The 21,421-nt window shown below is 40.2% G+C and overlaps 1 protein-coding gene across 2 annotated transcripts in view; it reads right to left on the bottom strand.

The window, feature by feature from the left end:
• The window catches only part of A1CF (APOBEC1 complementation factor), a 75,195-nt gene that overhangs the window by 4,571 nt on the left and 49,203 nt on the right, over window positions 1-21,421 (bottom strand). The window contains exons 8-11 of one of the 2 annotated variants that reach the window (XM_089683130.1): window positions 19,171-19,447; window positions 11,422-11,639; window positions 4,631-4,767; window positions 2,176-2,300 (exon numbers count right to left, since the gene is read on the bottom strand). In XM_089683130.1, coding sequence (XP_089539256.1) covers window positions 2,176-2,300; window positions 4,631-4,767; window positions 11,422-11,639; window positions 19,171-19,447 — 757 coding nt within the window. The remainder of the gene's footprint in view (window positions 1-2,175; window positions 2,301-4,630; window positions 4,768-11,421; window positions 11,640-19,170; window positions 19,448-21,421) is intronic. The other variant, XM_089683131.1, reaches the window with a different exon arrangement.

The raw sequence follows: 21,421 nt of genomic DNA, 5'->3' as shown, positions 1-21,421 counted from the left end.
TTCAGCTGCTATAAATTAAATGTTACATGAAAAATAAATATTAAATTGTGGCTGGATGAAAAAAAATGTGGCAGCTTCTGACTGAACCATATCCAAACTTTTTTAATATCCAACAAACTGTGATGATATATAATCATAGGAATCAGATTGCAACATTATTTCTAATGTATAACAAGTTGCATCATGATAAAATTGTGACTAAAAGACAACCACTGCTGTGGATAGGGATTGGAACAGATCCGTAATTTTTATTGCTGCCTACATAAGTGGATCAAATTCTTTTTTCATGGAGCAGCCATGAACTGTTTGCAAGTCTGTATACTCCATGGCAGGGGCGGACTGACAACTCATGGGGCCCCCGGGCAATAGAGGATAATGGGGCCCCTGTGTCCTTGCCCAAACTCAAAAAAGCCTAAGAAAAAGGTATCAGGGGCATCTCATGGGGCCCCTTACTGACCCTAGGCCCTCAGGCAGTGCCTGAGTTTCCAAATGGTCAGTCCGCCCCTGCTCCATGGTGGATTGAAGAAATAGCTTGTTTTTACGTCTATACTGAATTATCACTAAAAGTGAACCTGTGCTTTGCTCATGCAGCCATGGGGGAGATTTACTAAAACTGGAGCACTCAGAATCTGGTGCAGCTATGTATGGTAATCAATCAGCTTCTAACTTCAGCTTGTACAACTAAACTTTGGCAATAAGACCTGGAAGCTGATTGGTTACTATCTACAGCTGCACCAGATTCTGTGTGCTCCAGATTTTTTGAATCCCCCCTCCATGCGATAGTACTCAGGTCTGCTGATTAGTGCTCTGGCATGCAGTGTTGCATTGTGGGAGGCAGGAGAGAGAGTCACATGCTACCCCATACCCCAGCGTATTTCACATCACTCTAGCTGATGAATGGAGAAACTGGGGAACAAACAGAAGATGAATAATAGCATCCTGGGGGTGGGCAATTAAATTAAACTGTGGCTTTGCCCTTCACAGTTCACAATAAAGAATAAGTTTGCTTTTTTATAAAATAAATAAATAAATGCACATCTTTTTGCAGGTTAAAAAAAAAAGTGCATTTATTTATTTATTTATTTTTATTAAGAGCCTGTAAATCATTTTAGACTCAAGCAAACTGCCAGTGTAGCTGTCCATACCTCTGATACTGGCAAGCAGTTACTGAATGACAGGAAGAATCAATGAACTACTAGAGTGCTCGCCAGCACCTTGGTAGTTCACTGAGAACAACAAACCGTCAGCCACAATGGCCAACAGTAGTTGTAGTTTTCCCATTCACAGAACTCTATGAATAAATGATGTGGCCAGGTGGGCGGAGCCCCGAACAGCCACTTTTTAAATAACTGTGACAGCGGTTGCTGGAAGAAGATAACCGGCCCGCTGTACAAACGGAACCTCGGGGGAGGCGGCGGCTGCTCATTTAGTAACATGTAACATGTTTCACCATAGATACGGGTGTAACATGTAACATGTTATGAAATGTGAACTTATCCTTTAATTTTTTCCACAACTATATTACAATATGTTCCAGTTTATGTAAACCTATATTTACTAAGTATTCCTGGAGTGGGTCCCCCTGAAACATTTCTTCACACTACTTCCCATCTATTAATGTTTTCTGTACAATCTGTTTTTTTTTTTTTTTGGGGGGGGCGTTATATCTGTTTATGCCATGTATTTCAAAGTAAAATCTTAAAAGGTGGGTGTTCACTAATGTAGGACACAGCTTGCACATAAAGATGTTTACTGTACCGGCTCTCCTGAGATTTCATTAACTAATTTTAAACTTGCTGGCCAATCCCATCTTCTCCATGTTCTATATCTGCTCTACTTCAGAGACATGTGTCTGTGCCAGCTTGGATTCTGGTTGGGCATTCACTAACACTTTACCTGTTACGATAAATTACCTCTAAAAAGCAGACATACCCCCTGAATCCATCAGAACTACCCCCTTAGACCAGCATGTTAGGTCCCCTTTAAGCTCAGTATGCAGACAGAAATTATTTAGTTTATTCAAAGCTTTTATTATACAAAAACTTTCCCCCATTTTTCTCTCTGGACAACAATAATTATAGCCTATAAAGATGAATGAGAAGTGATGCTTATTGGGAATGTACTATAAGTGAAAAGATGAACATGATGAAAGATTGGTACACATACTGAAGTTACCTGCAAAGGCTGCTGGTGGCTCAGCGCTCTCTGTTGGGATTCCTAAAGTCTGAAGTGTATACTCAGCTGCATAGTTTTTTGCTTCATCCACAGATATACAAAGCTTTGGAGGAGTAAATGGGTGGCTACAACAGCAATATAAGAATATTTAAATGTTACAGTTGGGCTGAATTGTACTATATATACCAAAATGCTATAAGAAGGTTAGAAATACCTAGCTAATGTTTTGGGTTGTTATTACAGTGTTTTCCTTAAAGAGATGTTGTCCCCTGGCCCGTGCAGATGCTGGCTTCAATGTCGGCCAACTCTGCTTCCTACTGAGCCAGCTGAAATTTGAGCCACGGGTGACCCTGTTGGTATCGCCTGGCTTACCAAAACTTAAAAAAATTGAAGTACCTTGGTGGAAAATTCTAAAAAAGAAAAGTGGGTGCAGCCAATCAGATTCAGCAACTGCTCAGGTACAGCCAGGGGAGCAGCGGCTCTTAGAATACAATGGTCAACAGGGTAGATTGCTCCATCCTTTCTGTTTATGAAAGAATTCTTGACATGTATGGCTAGTTTGACATTTGAGTAAATATGGTTGCCTCCAGGTACATGTCTCATTACAAACTATGACACAACACCAATAATTTTTTAAACATGAAGTTACATAGGTAACAATGTTTTACATCAAGCTATTTACTTCTAGGTGCTGTTCTTCAAATGCTAAAAGACTATACATTACCATTTAAACAAAGTGCCTATGGTGTCACCATTGCAACTCACGGGTCAAATGAAATATCACCTCTTCTGTATACGCCTCACCTCTGGATGGCCTTTTACCTTAAAATCAGTTGGGTTAGGGTTGTGCTGGCTTGGGCCTATTAAACTGCAGGTAGCCCCCAATTTGTCTGTCATTTTACAACATAGATGTCTCTGAGTTTTGTTCATGTGTCATAGGTTGCATCCATTTATCATGCCTGTGACCAGCAATATGTGAAGGTCTGTTTAAATGGTAGTTGTAGGATAATTATTTGGAATGACAACCTTCACTTCTGTACAGTAAATTATAGTTTGCAGCTGTGGGTACATTTTATTTGAATAAAACTAATTATACTTTTTTAAATTTTAATTTCTTTTTTTTCCCTGGAAAGTTTCAAGCACAAATAGAAATGCATGCTAGGCCTCACAGGCAGTGGCAGACTGACAACTCACGGGGCCCCCGGGCAATAGGGGATCATGGGGCCCCTGTGTCCTTGTCCAAACTCAAAAAAGCCTATGAAAAAGGTACCAGGGGCATCTCATGGGGCCCCCTACTGACCCCAGGCCCTCGGGCAATGCCCGAGTTTCCAAATGGTCAGTCCACCCCTGCTCACAGGTTAGCATTTCTGATAGAACTTCTTATGTTAACTAATCAGTCTCTCAGTTTAATAGTTATCTTATAGGTTGTTGAAAATTATTGCTAGATAGATGTAGCACCCTCCTACATAGGTGCTAGGTTATGTACATTTAGTCTTAGTAGAGCTGCTTGTGATTGCTCTGGTCTGCTCTTAGTTTCACAGGCTGTGGGTTTGGCTGCTTCCTCCTGCCTTCGGGATAGTTTGTGGGCTGGATGAAATGAATCAACAGTTGAATATTTATGTTTTCTCAGGAATCCCTGGAAGAAAAGATGGTGCAGATGGTGGCTGGGAGTGAACATAAATAGTCTGAAGCCTGGACCTGCCCTGTCTTGTCCAGGAGGAGGAGATCCCAGTCTGAAGGGCTGTTACCCTTCTGGACAGTCCAAGATGTGTTTCTTCCTTTTGCTTAAGAAGGTCCCATCTGTGATAATTGGGGGCCCCATTCTACTGAACTCTGCTGGAGCTGACTGAGGGACTTCTTTTGGGGATCTGGTCTGAAGAATTCACAGGAAATGTGTCTGAAAGATATCTGAAGGAGGCATCCAACTAACCATGGACATTAGTGTGTACAGACCAGTGTGTGAAATCCCAGTAACTGCAGGTTGCTGCTATCCCTCTTGCACCAGAGTCAGCCTGCGCTTAAAAAGGGGACATTGTTCATGATGTCCCTGTGTAGCTAAGCCCATTATTTGCTGCTGCAAAGAATCTGCTTAGAATTTTAATTAGGAAAATATGTGTCCTCAAGTTACTACTTAACATTGCTGGAGCATCCCACGGTTTGCCTGCACCCATCCAACTTCAAGTTTTTCAACAAAGCATCAAAAAGAATACCCCTAGACTGATCATTGAGTCAGAAGAGTGACTGAGACTGTGATCGTTCAGCAAGCCCTTTAGGGGGTGAGTGCTACAAATAGTATTTGTATAGATATTGACTAACTAAAGATCAAAACACAAACATATCAAAAAGGTAATATATACACATAATATAACATAATAAAACAGTTGCAGTCTGTTCAAATACTACATCTGTAAACATATGTGCACAAGTGAATGTCCAAAATAATATCCACACTTACATAGCAGGGTTCTGACTAGCAAGGACGGGAATGGTGATTTTATATAGGAACAGTTGTCTTTGGTCTTGACCGATTGCAGAGTGCAGTTGGTATACTGGCTGACCCCAGTTATTTTTTTGACAGATTTCCTCCAGCACCTTTAAAAATAGGAACATGTCTGTAAAGTAAGTCAGTTTACATTTTCATGCACAGAATACATGTAAAAAATATAAACCTCTACAATGAAGACCCAAACATACAGCAAAAAAAAAATAAATTGAAAGTCTAAATTTATTCTGAGATTTATTGAATCTAGGCCAGCCAAAGCTAATCCAGATCCTTATTTAACAAAAAGTTATATTGTCTGTAAAATTTAAATCACAGTTTTACTCCTAAAATCCAGTAAATCCATATCCTGATCTTTCTAATATAAACCAAATTTTAGTACAATAGGTGTCTTTTATGTTTTGCATAGATTTGCATGAGAAGAGAAAATCTGTACTTTTTTGTTTGACAGTACCAAACTATACCTATACATGTTATGTAGATATGCATTGGATATTTGAATATTAAGATGTAGCACTGTAGTGTAGCATTCATTTATTACAGGGGTCTTTGGGGGGGGGGGGGGCAGACTGTGGTCAGTGGGAATGCCCTGGCATCAGTGGAAGTAAACAATGCCAAAGGCTTGGTGGTCAGTGGGAGTAAAAAAAAAAAACGTGTAACTGGTGTCAGTGGGAGGAATGGTGCCCCATAGTTGGTGTCAGTAGATAATTAGTTGCCCATCTCTGGTGTCAGTGGAAGTGTCCCATCATTGGTGTTGGTGGGAAGAATAGTGCCTCATATCAGTTGAAGGAATACTGCCCCAGGGGCTGGATAAAGTCATGCAAAGAGCCACATCTGTCCTGCAGTTCGGAGGTCCCCAATTTATTTTATGGCATTTATATAGCACTTTTTATACTGTACATTCATATCAGCCCCTGCCCTCAAAGAGTTTACAGGTACTTATATAGAGCCATCAATTTACGCAGTTCTTTACATACATATATTTGTACATTCACATCAGTCCCTAACCCTCAAGGTTTGTACAATCTAAGGTCCCTAACACACATTCATACATACACATACTAGGGCCAATTTAGACAGGAGCCAATTAACCTACAAGCAAGTCTTTGGAGTGTCGGAGGAAACCGGAGTACCCGGAGGAAACCCACGCAGGCACAGGAAGAACATGCAAACTCCAGGCAGGTGGTGCTGTGGTTTGGGATTTAAACCAACGACCCTAGTACTGCCAGGCATAGGAAATATATTATTGTTACTTGTTTTAAACTTTTTTTTTTACATTTCTTCAGTTACTTTCTGGTTTCCAGGCCTGGGTAAATGATGCCATACATCCCAGGAGTCTACAGGAGGGAGGAGAGGAGGATGCCTGCATGCCTGAGCTAATGGCAGATGGATTCAATTAAGTAAATGCTACATGAATCATCTGCTATTACTCAAGATGGTCACTGCCAGAAATTCTAGGGTGTGCTTTTAAAAGTCATTTCTCAGCAAAATTATGTATTGAGACATGGATGGATGGGGGAGTATGCTATAAGCATTCAACATTAATTAAATTGCATTTTTAGTTTGTGGTGCTCAGATGCAGTGTAGTTCCGCATTAATCCCTAGAAATTATTCACTACAAGCAATGATCAGTTTAGTAAAGGATGAAACAAATGGCTCCCTATGGTTTAAACTAAATAAGTACCATGTAGCAGGGGCGGACTGACAACTCATGGGGCCCCCGGGCAATTGGGGATCATGGGGCCCCTGTGTCCTTGCCCAAACTCAAAAAAGCCTATGAAAAAGGTACCAGGGGCATCTCATGGGGCCCCCTACTGACCCTGGGCCCTCAGGCAGTGCCAAATGGTCAGTCCGCCCCTGCTATGTAGTATCGATCAATACCATATGATCTGCAATACTCCAGTTATGTGCAACTAATGGCTTCTTGTGTAGCTTACATCATTGGGAGCCATTTGTTTGGCAATGAATCACTAGCGATTTTATAGCATTATTAATTTACTAAATATTGCCTTTGTAAAGACAACAACATCAACATACCTTAACCACTTCCCGTCCGGCCCATGTCTATAAACGGCCGGACCGGAGCACTGCAGAAGCAGGTTAATGTTTCTAAACGTCACCTGCATTCACTGCCTTTGCGCACTCCCTAGGAGTGCGCGGCACCACAATATGGTGCCAAACACCGATCACTGTATGGGACCTCTATGTGAGGTCCTGATTCGTGTGATCACTGATTGGTCAATCAGTGATAACATGTGATGTAGTATACAATATGTCACTTCCTGACATCAATGCTTACTACTTGTGAAATCTGTGAATGATCACAGAGGTTACATGGTACAAGGCTATTCACAACAGCCTTGAACCATGTCACAAGCTGTGACCAATCACAGCTCTCACAGTATTTCTCAATGGCTGCAAGAATGCAGCCAGAGAAAAATAGAAATTATTGCTTTTACATCCTTTATGGGTGTAAAAGCAATCATTGTAAAAAAAGAAAAAAAAAATCTTCATCACCCCCTACAAGTAGTACAGTGTCACTATGGTGACACTGTACTGCTAGGGTGACAGTATGTTAAAAAACAAAAACATAAATATTAATATAAAAAAAAAATTAAAGTGTAAAAATTTTTTTAACAATTATAATTTTTGGTTATAAACTAATTTGGGTTATTTTTTTTTTTTTTACTAAAAAGATAGCTGAATACATTTTAGCCAAGATTTATGAAGAAATATTATTTATTTGCAAAATTTTATAAGAAAAACACTTTTTTTCAAAATTTTTGGAATTTATATAGCAAAAAAATAAAAATCTCAGTGATGAATAAATACCACCAAAATAAAAGTTTTATCTGTCTCAAAAAATGCTAAAAAATGCATATGGGTACAGTGTTGCATGACCACGCAATTGTCATTCCAAGTGTGATAGCACTAAAAGCTGAAAATTGGCCTGGACAGGAAGGGGGTGAAAGTGTCCGGACTTGAAGTGGTTAAAGGATAAGTTCACTTTCTATAAAAAGGTAACAAATGTACATTTGCTATTTTTTTCTAAGCCTTGGGAGCATTGCACCCACCATCAGCAGATCGCTGGTGCCATGCAGGACTCCTGCAAACTGTCAGCGTATCTGTGTGCCCAGCCATCCCATATGGGCAAGCAGATACAGTCTGACAGGAAGACTGAACGAAGTACCACAACGCTCAACAGCGCAGTGGTAGTTCATTGAATACTCAAGCTGAGAGCCCCAAAGGCTGTCGGGACTTGTAGTTAATTCATTCACAGAACTCTGTGAATGAATGACGTGGCCATGTGGGCAGAGCCATGCTGTTTTTAAAAAGTGACAGCTAGTATGAGGAACTACTCACTGTACTGCTGCCACAGGGAGGGAGGATTAGACAGGGCTGCAGTTGTGGGAACATGCTAAATGTTCCACCCTAAAAACAGGTAACATGTTCCCAGAGGTGAACTTATTCTTTAAAGCATTTGGATTTTAATAATAAAAAATGAACTCTGAAAGATGCTGCTGATTGATTTATATGCAGTGCATGAACAAAGCCATTTATCTACCATTTCCTTGATAATATGTAGGCATGTCAAATTTAGAAGTAAGTTAGGTGACCTTCAAGATTTCAATATACATTAACTCCCTGTCAGTTAGTCATTGCAGTCAATGTGTTCCTGTAATGTATTGTCTAATTCCAGGATACAGAACACTAGGTTCTGTTCTCTAACTAATGGCACATTTCCTTATCTAGAAATTAAGGCAAATAGCTTTTCAGCAGATGCGTATGTGGTCAGATAAATAACATAATGGAAACATCATATTTGATAATATGCTGTCAGACTACTCTCTCCTAAAAATACTTCAAGAAGCAAAAGGCTTTTTTGGCATACTACATCTATCACTATTACTTTTATTATTCACATTAGGCTACTGATGATTATTATACCAAGAGCCTTACCTATACTAGCCATACATCTTTCTGATATAACAAGGCATTATGATATGTTTCTGAAGGATTATGTTTATTTATTTTGTAATACTGGATATTTATAAACCAGAATTCCCCTGTCCATATTTGGTCAGTGATGTCAACACATCACATATATAAATCTGATTACAGCTCTGTCGTGTGTGTTGTCATGTGCGGCGTGAGCGGATAGGACAGTGTTTTGATGGGTTTTTTTTCTTTCCACAATCAGAAGTCAATATTCATTGTGAATGAGGCTGGAATAACAATGCTGGATTTTTAAACATTAAAAGACTTGTCAAAAAATTGTGTGTGTTTATTTACAGCTGACTTTTTTTGAATGAGTAGGGGTATTATATACCTCTTACTCATTCACATAGAAGGGGGTGGATAAATGGGGGCCCCCTTATCTTAAAGGGGGCTTCCAGATTCCAAGTCTCCCCTGCATCACCACATCCACAGGGCCAGAGTTGTGCGGAAAAAGTCCTTGTCCTCATCAACCCAGGGCCACTCCTTATGTTGGAGCCATGTGGCCTGGTATAGTTCAGCTTTTCCACATTTCCCTCTTAAAATGTTTACCATATCTGAAGGGTCTGATATGGATTTTTGGGAGGTCCCATGTTATTTTTGGGGGGGGGGGGTTTAGTGCCATCTAATCCATATTAGAACTGAAGAGTCTGGAATTCCTTCTGGGGGGGACCCCATGCCATTTTGTAACCAAAAAAACATTAATTCACTTTTTCCTGTAAGCTTCCTTTATTTTGTAAATAATGCAATAGGGATCCCCCTCCACCAAAATACATACTAGACTCTCATCCTCCTTGATGAGGGTCTGGTATGTATTTTTGGGGTTCCTCATTACATTATTCACAAAATAAAGGAAGCTTGCAGGGAAACGTGAAGTAACAGCATTTTCCTTTTGCTATATCTTACATGGTAGAGATGCCACTTCACAGAAAGGTTTAGGGGACCCCCAAACAGGTTTTTTTAAAAGGAATAGTGCATTTTTACATGTTACACCAATATTCAGGGATCTCCCCCCCCCCAATATTCAAGGATCCCCCCCCCCGCTAGCTGTCAGATTTAAAAAGAACAAGGCCATGCAGGGCTCCACCCGCCCAGCCGTGTCACTCCTCTGTGAAGGAGAAACTACAAGTTAGCGGCTGTCGGTTTGTAGTTCTCAATAAACTACCACGGCACTGTGGTAGCTCATTGACTTTTCCCATACGGGCAAGTAGATATACTGACAGATCTGCAGGAGATCTGCATGGCATCAGTGATCTACTGATTGCTTGAGCAATGCTTTTGCTGCAGCAAAAAATAATAAATGCACATTTTTATACCTGCAAAAAAATGTGCATTTATTATTTTTTACCAAAAGGCAAACTTATCCTTTAAAAATGATTTGACAGATGCAGCTCCCATTGACATCAATGAGGTCTGGCAAAACCTGCACTAAACAAACCCAGGTGTCTACTCATCCCTGGTGACCAGAGGGTAGCTATTGCTTCCTAAATTTTGCAGTTTTTTTCTTATCCTACCCTCTTGAAATGAAATCTGTGTAAAGTCAGTTTTTATTCTAATTGGCAGTTTATCGAAGGCAGTGGGGTGAGAGTGATGCTTGCTAGCAAGGGGAGACTTCAGTCAGAGCTTGATAACCCTGACCTGACCACTCGAGAGTTAAACACCACCTGCAAAATCTGCCAGTAGCATTGAGCCAAATATTTGTTTTATGGAGCTCTTTACTGTCAGAGGTACCAGAAAAAAGAAAGAATGTGAATGCATGATCAGGTTTATATTTACTGATTAGCTCAAATGGGTCTGAGTCTTAGTGGAGACCAGTGGACTTTGCAGGATTTATAAGGGGAAAAAAAGAGGCAACTGCCCTGGCCCCTCTTACGGAAAAATGATATAAAACAATTTAAAAAACAATTTAAAAATAATTATATAAAAACAAATAATAATAACATATTATTAAAAAATTACTTTATTTTATTAAATGTATCTTGGAAAGTAGTATTTTGTTGGCCATCATCTGTAAATGTTTTTAGACTGGACTGGTAGATTGTAAAATTTTTAAAAACAAATTTTGGTGCCACACATAGAGTGCTAAGACTGTGTGTGTGTGTATACGCATGACCTCAGCATGAAGTTGTGTCATGCATTTTAAAAATGTATGACTGTCATTAAGAATGTAAACCAGCTCTGTGTATAAGAGCCCCCCTCTGCTACCCCACAAGCCCGAAGTGCCCTGGGCTCCTCAGGGTCTAAATCTGACCTTACCAATAGACACAGAGGTGGCTGAGCGACAAAAGATCTTAGGTTAGGAAAGTGCAGGTACAGACACAGACATGGGCGGACTGACCATTGGGAAACTCAGGCACTGCCCGAGGGCCCGGAGTCAGTAGGGGGCCCCATGAGATGCCCCTGGTACCTTTTTCATAGGCTTTTTTGAGTTTGGGCAAGGACACAGGGGCCCCATGATCCTCTATTGCCCTATTGCCTGGGGGCCCCATGAGTTGTCAGTCCGCCCCTGGACACAGACAAGAGTTTTATTAAGCACTATACTCACTTCACTCTTAACCCTCTTAGTAGACTTATTTAAATAGAAAACATTCAAATTTGCCATTTTCAACATAATAATGTTATTATATTTAATGGTAAAGTTGTTCTTAAATCTTTCATTTCTACAGCTAAAATGTATTAGTGACCATAGATAGATTTGCTTTATTTTATCCTCTTTAGAAAATTAAGAGAGTATACATTTCAGGCCTTACCTGTGGTGCAGGTTTAACAGCTTGTGGCTTTAGAGCGACAGCACTCATTGGTGTTATCTCCATTCCTGGCAAAATGTCATAAAGTTTCTCATCTCCGCGTTTGTCTCCTTTCATTTGGTATCCAAAACAGCCGCGGCCCAGGCCAGTGTATGCCAGGTATCCCCGACCTCCCAGTCCTCTAACTCCCGCAGCCCCTACAGGTACACTCATGTAAATTTCTAGGAATGCAAGAAGGCATCAAACTGTATCAAATCAGCAGAAATCACCCAGATCCATGATATCATGAAAGAGTTAGCCCTGTGTACAGAGAATCTGCTGAAACAATGGAATTAGCAACCCTGCACATTTTATAAAAAAAATGTAATTTAACCCTGTAGACCATAATGTTGTCTGAATAAATCTATAATTAAATTTAGGTAGGATTTTTAATTTAAAAAATGTAAGCAAGCTCAAATGATTGTGTCCAAATGAGCATGTAGTTATTCTTTTGGTAGTTATTCCTTTAAAATGGATTAAGGAAGGTTATATGCCAGCTTTATTGGAAAAAAAGTGGAATAAAATATTCAAATCATTAGAAAAATACTGGAAGACCAATCATCTCCCCTATATAGGGGCTATGGTTAGTCATAACAAAAATGATTTTTAATGCCATCTGTGCCCATATAAATGTAGTAAAATAAAATGATTTATAATATACATACCCAATTTGGTAATTGATATAGTTATGAATGAATGACAGTGCAGGATTCCTCAATATTAGTTCTCTCACTCAACATAAAATACTCCTGGTAAATGTTACTGATTATGAAAAAATAACTATTGAGAATGTGTAGCAAACTGGTAATTTATCCCATCCCCCTTACATGTTATATCCCAGATGGGAACTTCTGTAATATAAAAAAAATATGGATCAGCTGCTGAGCCAAGACAACAGATCACAGCAGAAGATTTATTGGATTGGGATTGCTGAAAGTGCAAAATTTCAAAAGTTCATTTATCACTCACTTGCATCACTACTGAGAAGATTTAAAGTGGTATTAAACTCCAAATCAAAAATGTAATATATTGCAGCTTAGATATAATTAGATGTGGTGGCTGCATCAGTTTTCTTTTCTATGGCTTTTCCGTTTTCACCTGGTGATCTGGTCAGTATCCCACTTCTTTTGTATTAGTAAGACACCACTCTGGATGAATGAGCATAGGAGGCACAGAAGACAGCAGCATTGTCAGTCTGGGGGCAAGGGAGGGTTAAATGTATTTGTAGATTTAAATACAGCAGGGGTAGTCAACCTTTGGGAGGTGGAGATCTACCTGAACAACATGAAAGAGATCAAAGATCACCCGGGTTTGGCACCATTTTAAGATAAAAAAAAAAATTAGCAAGGCCTAACTAAATAGCAAGGAAAATGTAGAAAAATATAATAAAACAAATGTCACTGTAAAAATACAAACTTAGCCTACCTTAAAAATGGACAGTGTCAGTCAGTAGGACAGTGGATGGTGTCAGTCAGTAGGGCAGTGGATGGTGTCAGTGGAGCAGAGGTTGGTGTCAGTCAGTAGAGCAGTGGATGGTGTCAGTAGAGCAGTGGATGGTGTCAGTCAGCAGGGCAGTGGATGGTGTCAGTAAGGCAGAGGTTGGTGTCAGTCAGTAGAGCAACGGATGGTGTCAGTAGAGCAGTGGACAGTGTCAGTAGGGCAGATGTTGTTGTCAGTAGTTTTTATTTTTACATTTTTACTTTTTAATATTTTTCACAATTTCTTTAGCTGTTGAAAGGGGAGCACTTGGGGGAGGGGCCACGCAGCAGAAAAAAGGAGGAACAAGGATGGGAGAGGCAGCGGGGGAGGCGTTTACTAGAACCAATCCCCTGGATTTTCCTCCTGCAGCAGCTGTACACTGGTGGGAGGACATGGAGGAGATGCTAGCTTTCAGCTGCTCCAGGATGGCAATAAAGGGGATCATTGGAAGGAAGGTATTTAAAAAATCTGAACTCCCAGCAAGTGGCTGGGGATCTGGATTTTTCTGCCCCCAGCTACCCTGGTGACCCAAGGCGGCTGCCTAAGCAGCTGTATGCTGCGCACCAGCATAAGGTTGCTTAGGCAGCTGCCTTAGGACACCAGGGTGGAGGGGGGCAGAAAAATGCCGATTCCCAGCCACTTGTTGGGAATTCAGATTTGTAAAATACCTGTCCATGGGAGGGAACGGAGGGGATGGGGAAGAGGACACTGATGGTGGGGAGGAAAGGGGGGGCTAGAGGCCACTGCTATGGAGGAAAAGGGGGCAGAGGATATTGCTGGGGGGGGTGATGTGAAGAGTGGTAGAGGACCTGCAAATTACCTCCTCCGCATAGCAGTGACCTCTGGCCCCCTCCCCGCAGTGTCTTCTGCACCCCTTTCCCCCAGCTTCCTCCGCTGCTGCTGTCATTCTCAGTGCACAACAGAAAGCGGAGGACAGCACGGCTCAAGACGGAGGGCGGGAGGAGGAACTGGCCAAATTACCTTTTCATATTAAGGACTGACCTAGCAACCAATCACCTGTGGGCTAATATGAAAAGGTAATTTGGCCAGTTCCTTCTCCCTCCCTGCATCCTGAGCAGTGCTATCTTCCGCTCTCTACTGAGAATGACAGCAGCAGCGGAGAAGGCTGGGGGAAAGGGGGGGACCTGGTTGCCTACCTGTCACCTGCCCACAGTTGGCAGGTAGACCACGATTGATGGGTTGCTGACCCCCGAATTACAGCAACAGTTTTTTTTTCTTTTGGGATAAAGGTTTTACATGAATGAATAAAAGCTGAGCATTTTAATCACCCCTGCCAATGTTAAGTGGTTTGCCTTATCCATGTAAACTAATACATTCTGTCGGAGAGATTGTGCTTTTGAAAAACAACAGACTTACTTGTTGGATCACCAAATAAAAACAGAAGAAAGAAAACCTTAAAAAAGAAACTAAAGGGGCCATCGCTTCTAAGAATTGGTGAGCTGCAATATAATAAATGTTTGCTTTTGGGTTTAATAACATAAGAGGTATTGCTGTGCTGTAACCTTACTGTAGCAAGCAACCAAATACAAATCTTAAGCCTACCCATTCTCAGTTGCTTTTTCATTGCTGAAAGGTACTGCACTCCAAATTCTATTCTAACACTTTACGTGAATAGCTGAATGCTGCATAGAGGTCAGTTCAGTATGTAATTACTATTTACAATTTAGTAGATAAATAGGTAGGTTTAAACAGTAAGGAAAAACATGCTCCTCCATTGTTTAATCCTGTTCAATGTACACTGGACTGCACTTTATAATAAATTAAAGAACAAATTATAACCTTTAGTCTTTCATTTTTAGAAACACCATTTTGTAATAAATAAACCTGTTTAGAGTATATAGAAAAAGACACAAGTAAATAATATTCTATAGATTATAATATTATGTATAATTATAAAAAGAATTATGCGTGGTCCCGTGATGGTCATGGCATACATTTTTAGTATTAGTTTAGTAAAATATATTAAGGATCATTTAAAAAAGAAAAAATTACAATAATGTTGTCAGACTAGCATGTTAATGTGTTTGTCAGGATCAGAGGTGATTTGAATGTTAGTGATTATTAGTGTGCAGAGATGATGGTGGCCCTCTGTGCCTGGTTCAGGTGAGCTTATGTCAATACTCGCAGTAAATCTGCAGGACATCTGCTGGGCAACAGTCGCATGTCTATAGAATCAGCTGGAGGCTTGCCAGACCTGGGCACTTGAAAGGAACCATTGACTAAGAGGATTGCAAAGGTTCTCATTGCCAGCCTTTGGAAAATGCTAGTGGTCTGACTGCAATGCTGATCTAAAAGAGTTTGTACTATCTGAGTACTGACACAGAAAATGAATTTATTAAAGGAGTTTTGGCTTAAAAATCTGCATGTTTGTTGAACAGCAATTCAATGTATTGAAGCCAGAGTTAGACAAGTAAGAAATGACAACCCTCGTATTTCTCTCAATACAGGTTTCCTTTAAGAGTATGGGCACAATGGAGTTGATTTAATAAAACTGGAGAGTGCAAAATCTGGTGCAGCTGTGCATGGTAGCCAATCATCTTCTAACTTCAGCTTGTTCAATTACGCTTTGACAACAAAAACCTGGAAGCTGATTGGTTTCCATGCACAGCTGCACCAGACTTTGCTCACTCTAGTTTTAGAAATCAACCATTGTATTAATAGTTTCTATTGCATCTGCTTTTATCATGTTTATTATTATACAAGATTTATATAGCGTCAACAGTTTGCTCAGCGCTTTACAATATAACGGGAGACAATACAGCAACAATACATTTCAATACAAGAGGGATTTGAGGGTCCTGCTCCTTGGAGCTTACAATCTAGGAGTTTATGCAAGCCTTCCTTTATTTTTCCTGTTTCTCCATCCAGGACTTTTACACTTTTGCATTTTGTAAACTGCTTTAAAACTACATCATGCTGCAGTGTTGATTACTTCTATTTTGATTTTTGATTTTTTTTTAATTTTCCTTTATATTCAATGTTCTATGGTGACCACTGATAAAGTCACTAGAAAAGAGTACCAAAATATATAAAGTCTAAATAAAAATGCATGTATCGTTTGATAGGATTAAAAGCTGATTAATGAAAATACAGTATGATACATAAAATGGACTTGTACATGTATCCTAATTTAAAAAGATTGGTGTGTTGTACTGAGGGTGGATGGGATTATAGGCTGAGTCCTCCTACATGGAGTATAGTAAAAATGTCCCTCACTTTTTTTTCTCGGGGAATAGATTACGTTAGCGTTTTAAAACACTTTTTAGAAGTTTTGTGCATGGAAATTTCTTATTCATCAGTGCTTCTACTGTTAGTCTTAAAGAGACAGATGGAGTTATTTCCTAAACTGCTCAAGCTAGTTATTAAATTACATTACATTGAATGCAGTTTGTATAGTACTGAATACATTGGATCAGTATGACACCCAGGCAACTAGTATTTTCAGTATGTAAAGTATTCCACTAAAATGTATTGCCCATGTTGTCTTTAATACTAAAATTTATATGGTCTTCACAAAATATTACAGAAAAAAATATGGGGCCCATGTTACTTCACAAGTAGGAGCTGCCTGTTTATTAAATAAGTAAAAGTAAATCTATTTACAGGAGTTTTGATACTATTTTCTACTTATACCCAATGGAAGAAGGTAGCAGGTCAATGAGCAATTAAAAATGAACTGTAGCAATTTGCTAAGAAACCCTTAGTCAGATATTATCCTTTTTATTGCAAGTTGCTTCAAAGTGCATAAACATGAGTAAAATATTAATCAAATACTGTAGATAATATCGTAATCCTTGTTACACCACAGAAATGATTGTCATAGTTGTATAGAGCCTATGCTATGCCATTGCTGTCATCTCCAATTAAACAAGAATACAACAAACTCAGAAAATAACAAGATTTGAACCATGTATGGGCACGCTGATTGTACCTAAGTTGATCGATCAATCAACTTGGGCACAAACAGCCTGTCAGTTTTTTGGCGGCTATAGCCACTAGCAATAATCCCTATATGATCTCTTGGCAGGAATGGCACCCCCTGCCCCCCCTATCAGGTGAACACAATAGCTTCGCAGGAGGGGTTCCCCCATCAACACCGGCTGTGTTGATGGGGGAATCAGGTGGTTTTATTTCCTGCAACCCGTAGTTGCAGGAAAGAAAATCACACCATCTATGGCCACTTGGCCAGCTTAAGGCTTGACTGACAACTAATCTGATGTTAGCCTTTGATTTTTTAAGGAAACCGATCATGTGATGCTGACCCATGTTGCAGCACTGCAGTCCTGCCCTAGGTTAAATATGCAGATTAGCCATGACAGGTTAAATGTGCTCTTTAATTAAATGGCAGTTAGGATTGAACTAGTTTATACATGTTTTTACAAATATCTTCTATGTCAACCAAGTGTATAAATGTAGAGTTTAATTCTGTAAAAAAGGCTTTTGAGTGGGCCAACTTTAAATCTACCCTTTCCTTTTCATTTGCCCATGCAGGGCATTTAAATCCTCCTCCCTAGCAGCTGCTCCAATCAGCAGTCATGACCAGAAAAAGTGAGCCCTGTATGAGCCAATTCAGGGCCACATACTCTATCCCCACCAACATGTGACAGTGCTGGGCCAATCAGTAGATAACAATGCTGTCACATGGGAGAGGGAGGAGTGGACAGGATATACTATGTATTTCACTTCGCTCCTGGGGGCTAAATAGGGCAGGGGCGGGGGGTGAAAAAAAATCTAAGTACAGTATATCCACTTGAAGACCAAACCTGTTCTGACACTCTTGGTTTACATGTAACAATCAATATTTTTTTGCTAGAAAATTTCTTAGAACCCCCAAAGCAGAGGCTTTAGAAAATAAATTGGTGAGTGTTGCAATTTTTTTTGATCATATGGTATTTGCGCACACAATGTTTTAAAATTGTAATGCAAAAAAAGAATAGATAACCCCAAATTTTTGGTAAAATATAAAAGATGATGTTATGCCGAGTAAATAGATACCAAAACATGTTACGCTTCAAAATTGCTCAAGCTTGTGCAAGGGCAACAAACGCTGTAAATTTTACTATCCATAGGTGAAACTTTACAGGTTACTACTTTAGATTTACACAGGAGGTCAGGTGCTAGGATTACTGCCTATGATCTGACATTTGCTGTGAAATCTCACATGTGTGGGACGATTGCTGTTTGCGTGTGTGTGGGACCGTTCGCCTTTGCACTTGAGCATGGAATGGAGGAGCTTTATTTTTTTTTTATTTATTTATCTATTTTATTTTTACACTGTCATTTTAATTATTTAAAAATCCCTTTTATTGCTGTCAAAAGGAATGTAAACATCCTTTGTGACAGTAATAGACAGTGACAGGTACTTTTTATGGAGGGATATGAAGTCTATAAGACCCCATATCCCTCCTCTGCCAAGATGGGTGTGATTAAATGCTTTTCGTTTTTAAAAATGGCGATGTATGCTCATTGCTTCCATCTTCCTATATCATAGTGGCAAACAGAGTGCTTCTGGTCTATGTTTGCCTCTATGATCAGCCAGCGGTATGAGACAGCATGAAAAAGCCGCTGAAGGCAGGGGGGTGGGAACACATTCCCTCCCTCTGCTTGTAAAACTGATCCAGCTAATAGTTAGTTGCTAGAATTGCTTTTATAAGAGGCATCATCCTGGTAAAACCACTTGAAGTCCAGCGAAGTACGGGCACATCTGTGGTCCGCAAGTGGACATACTGCTGTGGGTGGACAAAATAAGTGAGGCTATTACTTTGCCCTATATTGCCATATTCTAATTCACTGGGCATTTTGACTCTTAATACCACCATTCCATTTTTAGCTTGTCCTTGAATCCTCATTCAAAATTAAGTCAGTTATCACAAAGCGTACTTCATCCTGAAACTAGCGAGCTACTTATTCTAACATATTCCTGCAGCGATGATTAATGAAACAACCATTTTTCATCCTGACTCTAATCTATTTACAAAGTACGTATTTTTGGACACAGAACTTTGGGATAGTTAACTGCTCCCTGTATATTACAAGGGTGACTGATTATGAGTTTAATTAAATAAATTACACAGAACTAACTCACGCTGGGGATCTAAGCATCTAATTAAATTTCTAAATTGTCACATTATGGTCTCCCTTCTCAATTAATAATTGTGGCAACATTTATTACACATAATTGAGCTTTATTTCATTTAGGGACTGTGCTGTTACCTCTGACTGAAGGAGGTCGGATGAGGCCACGGTTGCTGACATAGCCCTTTGCGGGAGGGAAAGGAATACTTGGGATTGTTGCTGTGTATGGAGGTGGAGCATAGAAGACAGGGGCTCCAAGATAGGCTGTGGTTGGATCATATACATGGCCAATAGTATAAGTATATTCTCCTTGTATGGCAGCTCCTCTTCCTCCTGTTCCCCTAGTATACCGCACATAGCTGTCCTTGTCTACTGGCTTAGCCAAGGTAACTTCTATAGGAGATCCATCTATAATCTAAACAAAAAACACAAACAAATATAAAATAAAATGCAACATGTATATAGTAACATTTAATTTGCAACATTTAGGCCTGGTTTCACACTGTTGCACATACTTTGGTAATGCATGGCAATGTACGTTGTGCATGTTGGTGTGCTTCCTTTTGAATTACACGCCAACCCAACTTCCCAATGCAACTTCACTGCAGTGCACTGAAATGCATGGTAATTTACTACTATGAGTTGTGGTACATTGGGTTGCTGAAAATGGTGCACGCATCTTCTTTTTTATACATTTTGATGTATTAGGAAGCCTAATCAAATAAATGATTGCCTTAACAAACCATGTATCAAAGTGCAGCATGATGCACTTTAAGCATCACACAGATCTAAACAGGTCCTTATTGTGAACTAGCCTGGTATAAAATGTTCTAAGGGTAACAGCAGTGCTAAAGTTCAGGTTGTAGTGCTACACTGTGTCTACAGATCAGTCATTGCTGTATGTCCTTCTAGAGCCTCCATTGACTTCTTCACAAATTGGGATTAAACCCCACCCCCTGCAGTCATTATGACCACTTCTTTCCTTCCACTGTAAATGTCAGAAATTCACTGGACAGCATTTGACAGCAGCAGGAGAGGGCAGGAATTGACTTAGGCTGAGGTCCCATGTACTGTACATCCTGGAACTGTTATCTAAGGCAGTGGTTGTCATCTCATCTGAGACCAGAGCCTGCTAAACTCTTTGAAAACCTTCAATGCCTAAACAGTAAAAAACAAGGCTTATTCTCATTATAAAAGTATGGCAATGCAAAACATACATTGGAATGTTGGAAGGCTCTGGATGGGGCTGTGTTTCTCTGGGGGAGAGGATGAGGGTTGTGGAGTGGGTTAGTGGACTCTTAACCAGACTGAAGGGGCTGGGAGCCAGTGTGAGACACTGTTGGGGTTTGGGGATACTATGGAGGGTTTAAGTCTCTGCAGCAGGCTGGGGGATACCGCTATTGGCTGGGTGGTTCTGTGGAAGGTTGGGCGGCACTGTGGAGTCTGTGGGTCACTGTTGGCCACTAAGGTAGGTTGGGGGACACTATGGATGCTGGGAGACACTGTGGGAGGTTAAGAGATCTGCAGCTGACTGGAGGCCTGGGAGAAGAGATGCCATGGCCCAGCAATGGGTGGTGGCCTGATGGTTGAGAACCACTGATGTAAAGGAATCCACAGGGACAGAGAGACTGATTTAAAGATTAAGGCAGGCCATAGACGATGCTATTTTATTTCCTGCAACCATGAGTTCCAGGGTAAAAAATCATTTCAATTCCTACATCAACACAGTCAATTTTGATGGGGGAATCCATCCCATGAAGGTATTGTGTTCTTCCAGTGGGAGGGGGGACACGGGGAGCCATCCCTTCTGGGAGAACACAGTGATCACTGCTAGTGGATGTAGCTGCTGGCAATAATCACATGTAAAAACCTGACATGCTGGTTGTGTCCAAGTTGATTGATGGATACAATGGGTACAATCAACCTGCCCACAGATGGATCGAGTCTTGGCTGGTCCCTGCTGAACCTTCCAAGATTCAAGCTATACATGTCTAGCTTAAAACAGATACTTGAAGGAACCACAATGTATCTGTGCTTCAGCATTGTTATCTTAACATGGTTTTCAGCAGGGCCAGGTTTACTGTTCTCACATCATCCTCTGTTCTACGTAATCTTAAAAGGAAATAAATGTTGCATCAGTCCAATATTTTAATGTCTGCAGTTTAAAGGACCATTATACCTGAAATAACATAGAATTAACCTGCATATCACCATTGCTACAATACTGCATACTGCAAATTCTTACATTGTACTATCAGATGTTCTATGTGAGCAGCATATCATTCAGTGTGCAAGAGCAGCCCTATTATTGAATATTCACCAAATCCTGGCATAAAATGAACATAAAGCTGTGCAGGTCACTTTCCTTCTTTTTCTGTATCTTTGACAG

Source organism: Staurois parvus, unplaced genomic scaffold (genome assembly GCF_062004578.1).
Source record: "Staurois parvus isolate SC_StPar_1 unplaced genomic scaffold, SC_StPar_1.0 ptg000303l, whole genome shotgun sequence".
In the NCBI taxonomy this organism is placed as follows: domain Eukaryota; kingdom Metazoa; phylum Chordata; class Amphibia; order Anura; family Ranidae; genus Staurois; species Staurois parvus.
The sequence above is the reverse complement of the archived record's forward strand: the minus strand, read 5'-3'. Positions and strand labels throughout refer to the sequence as shown.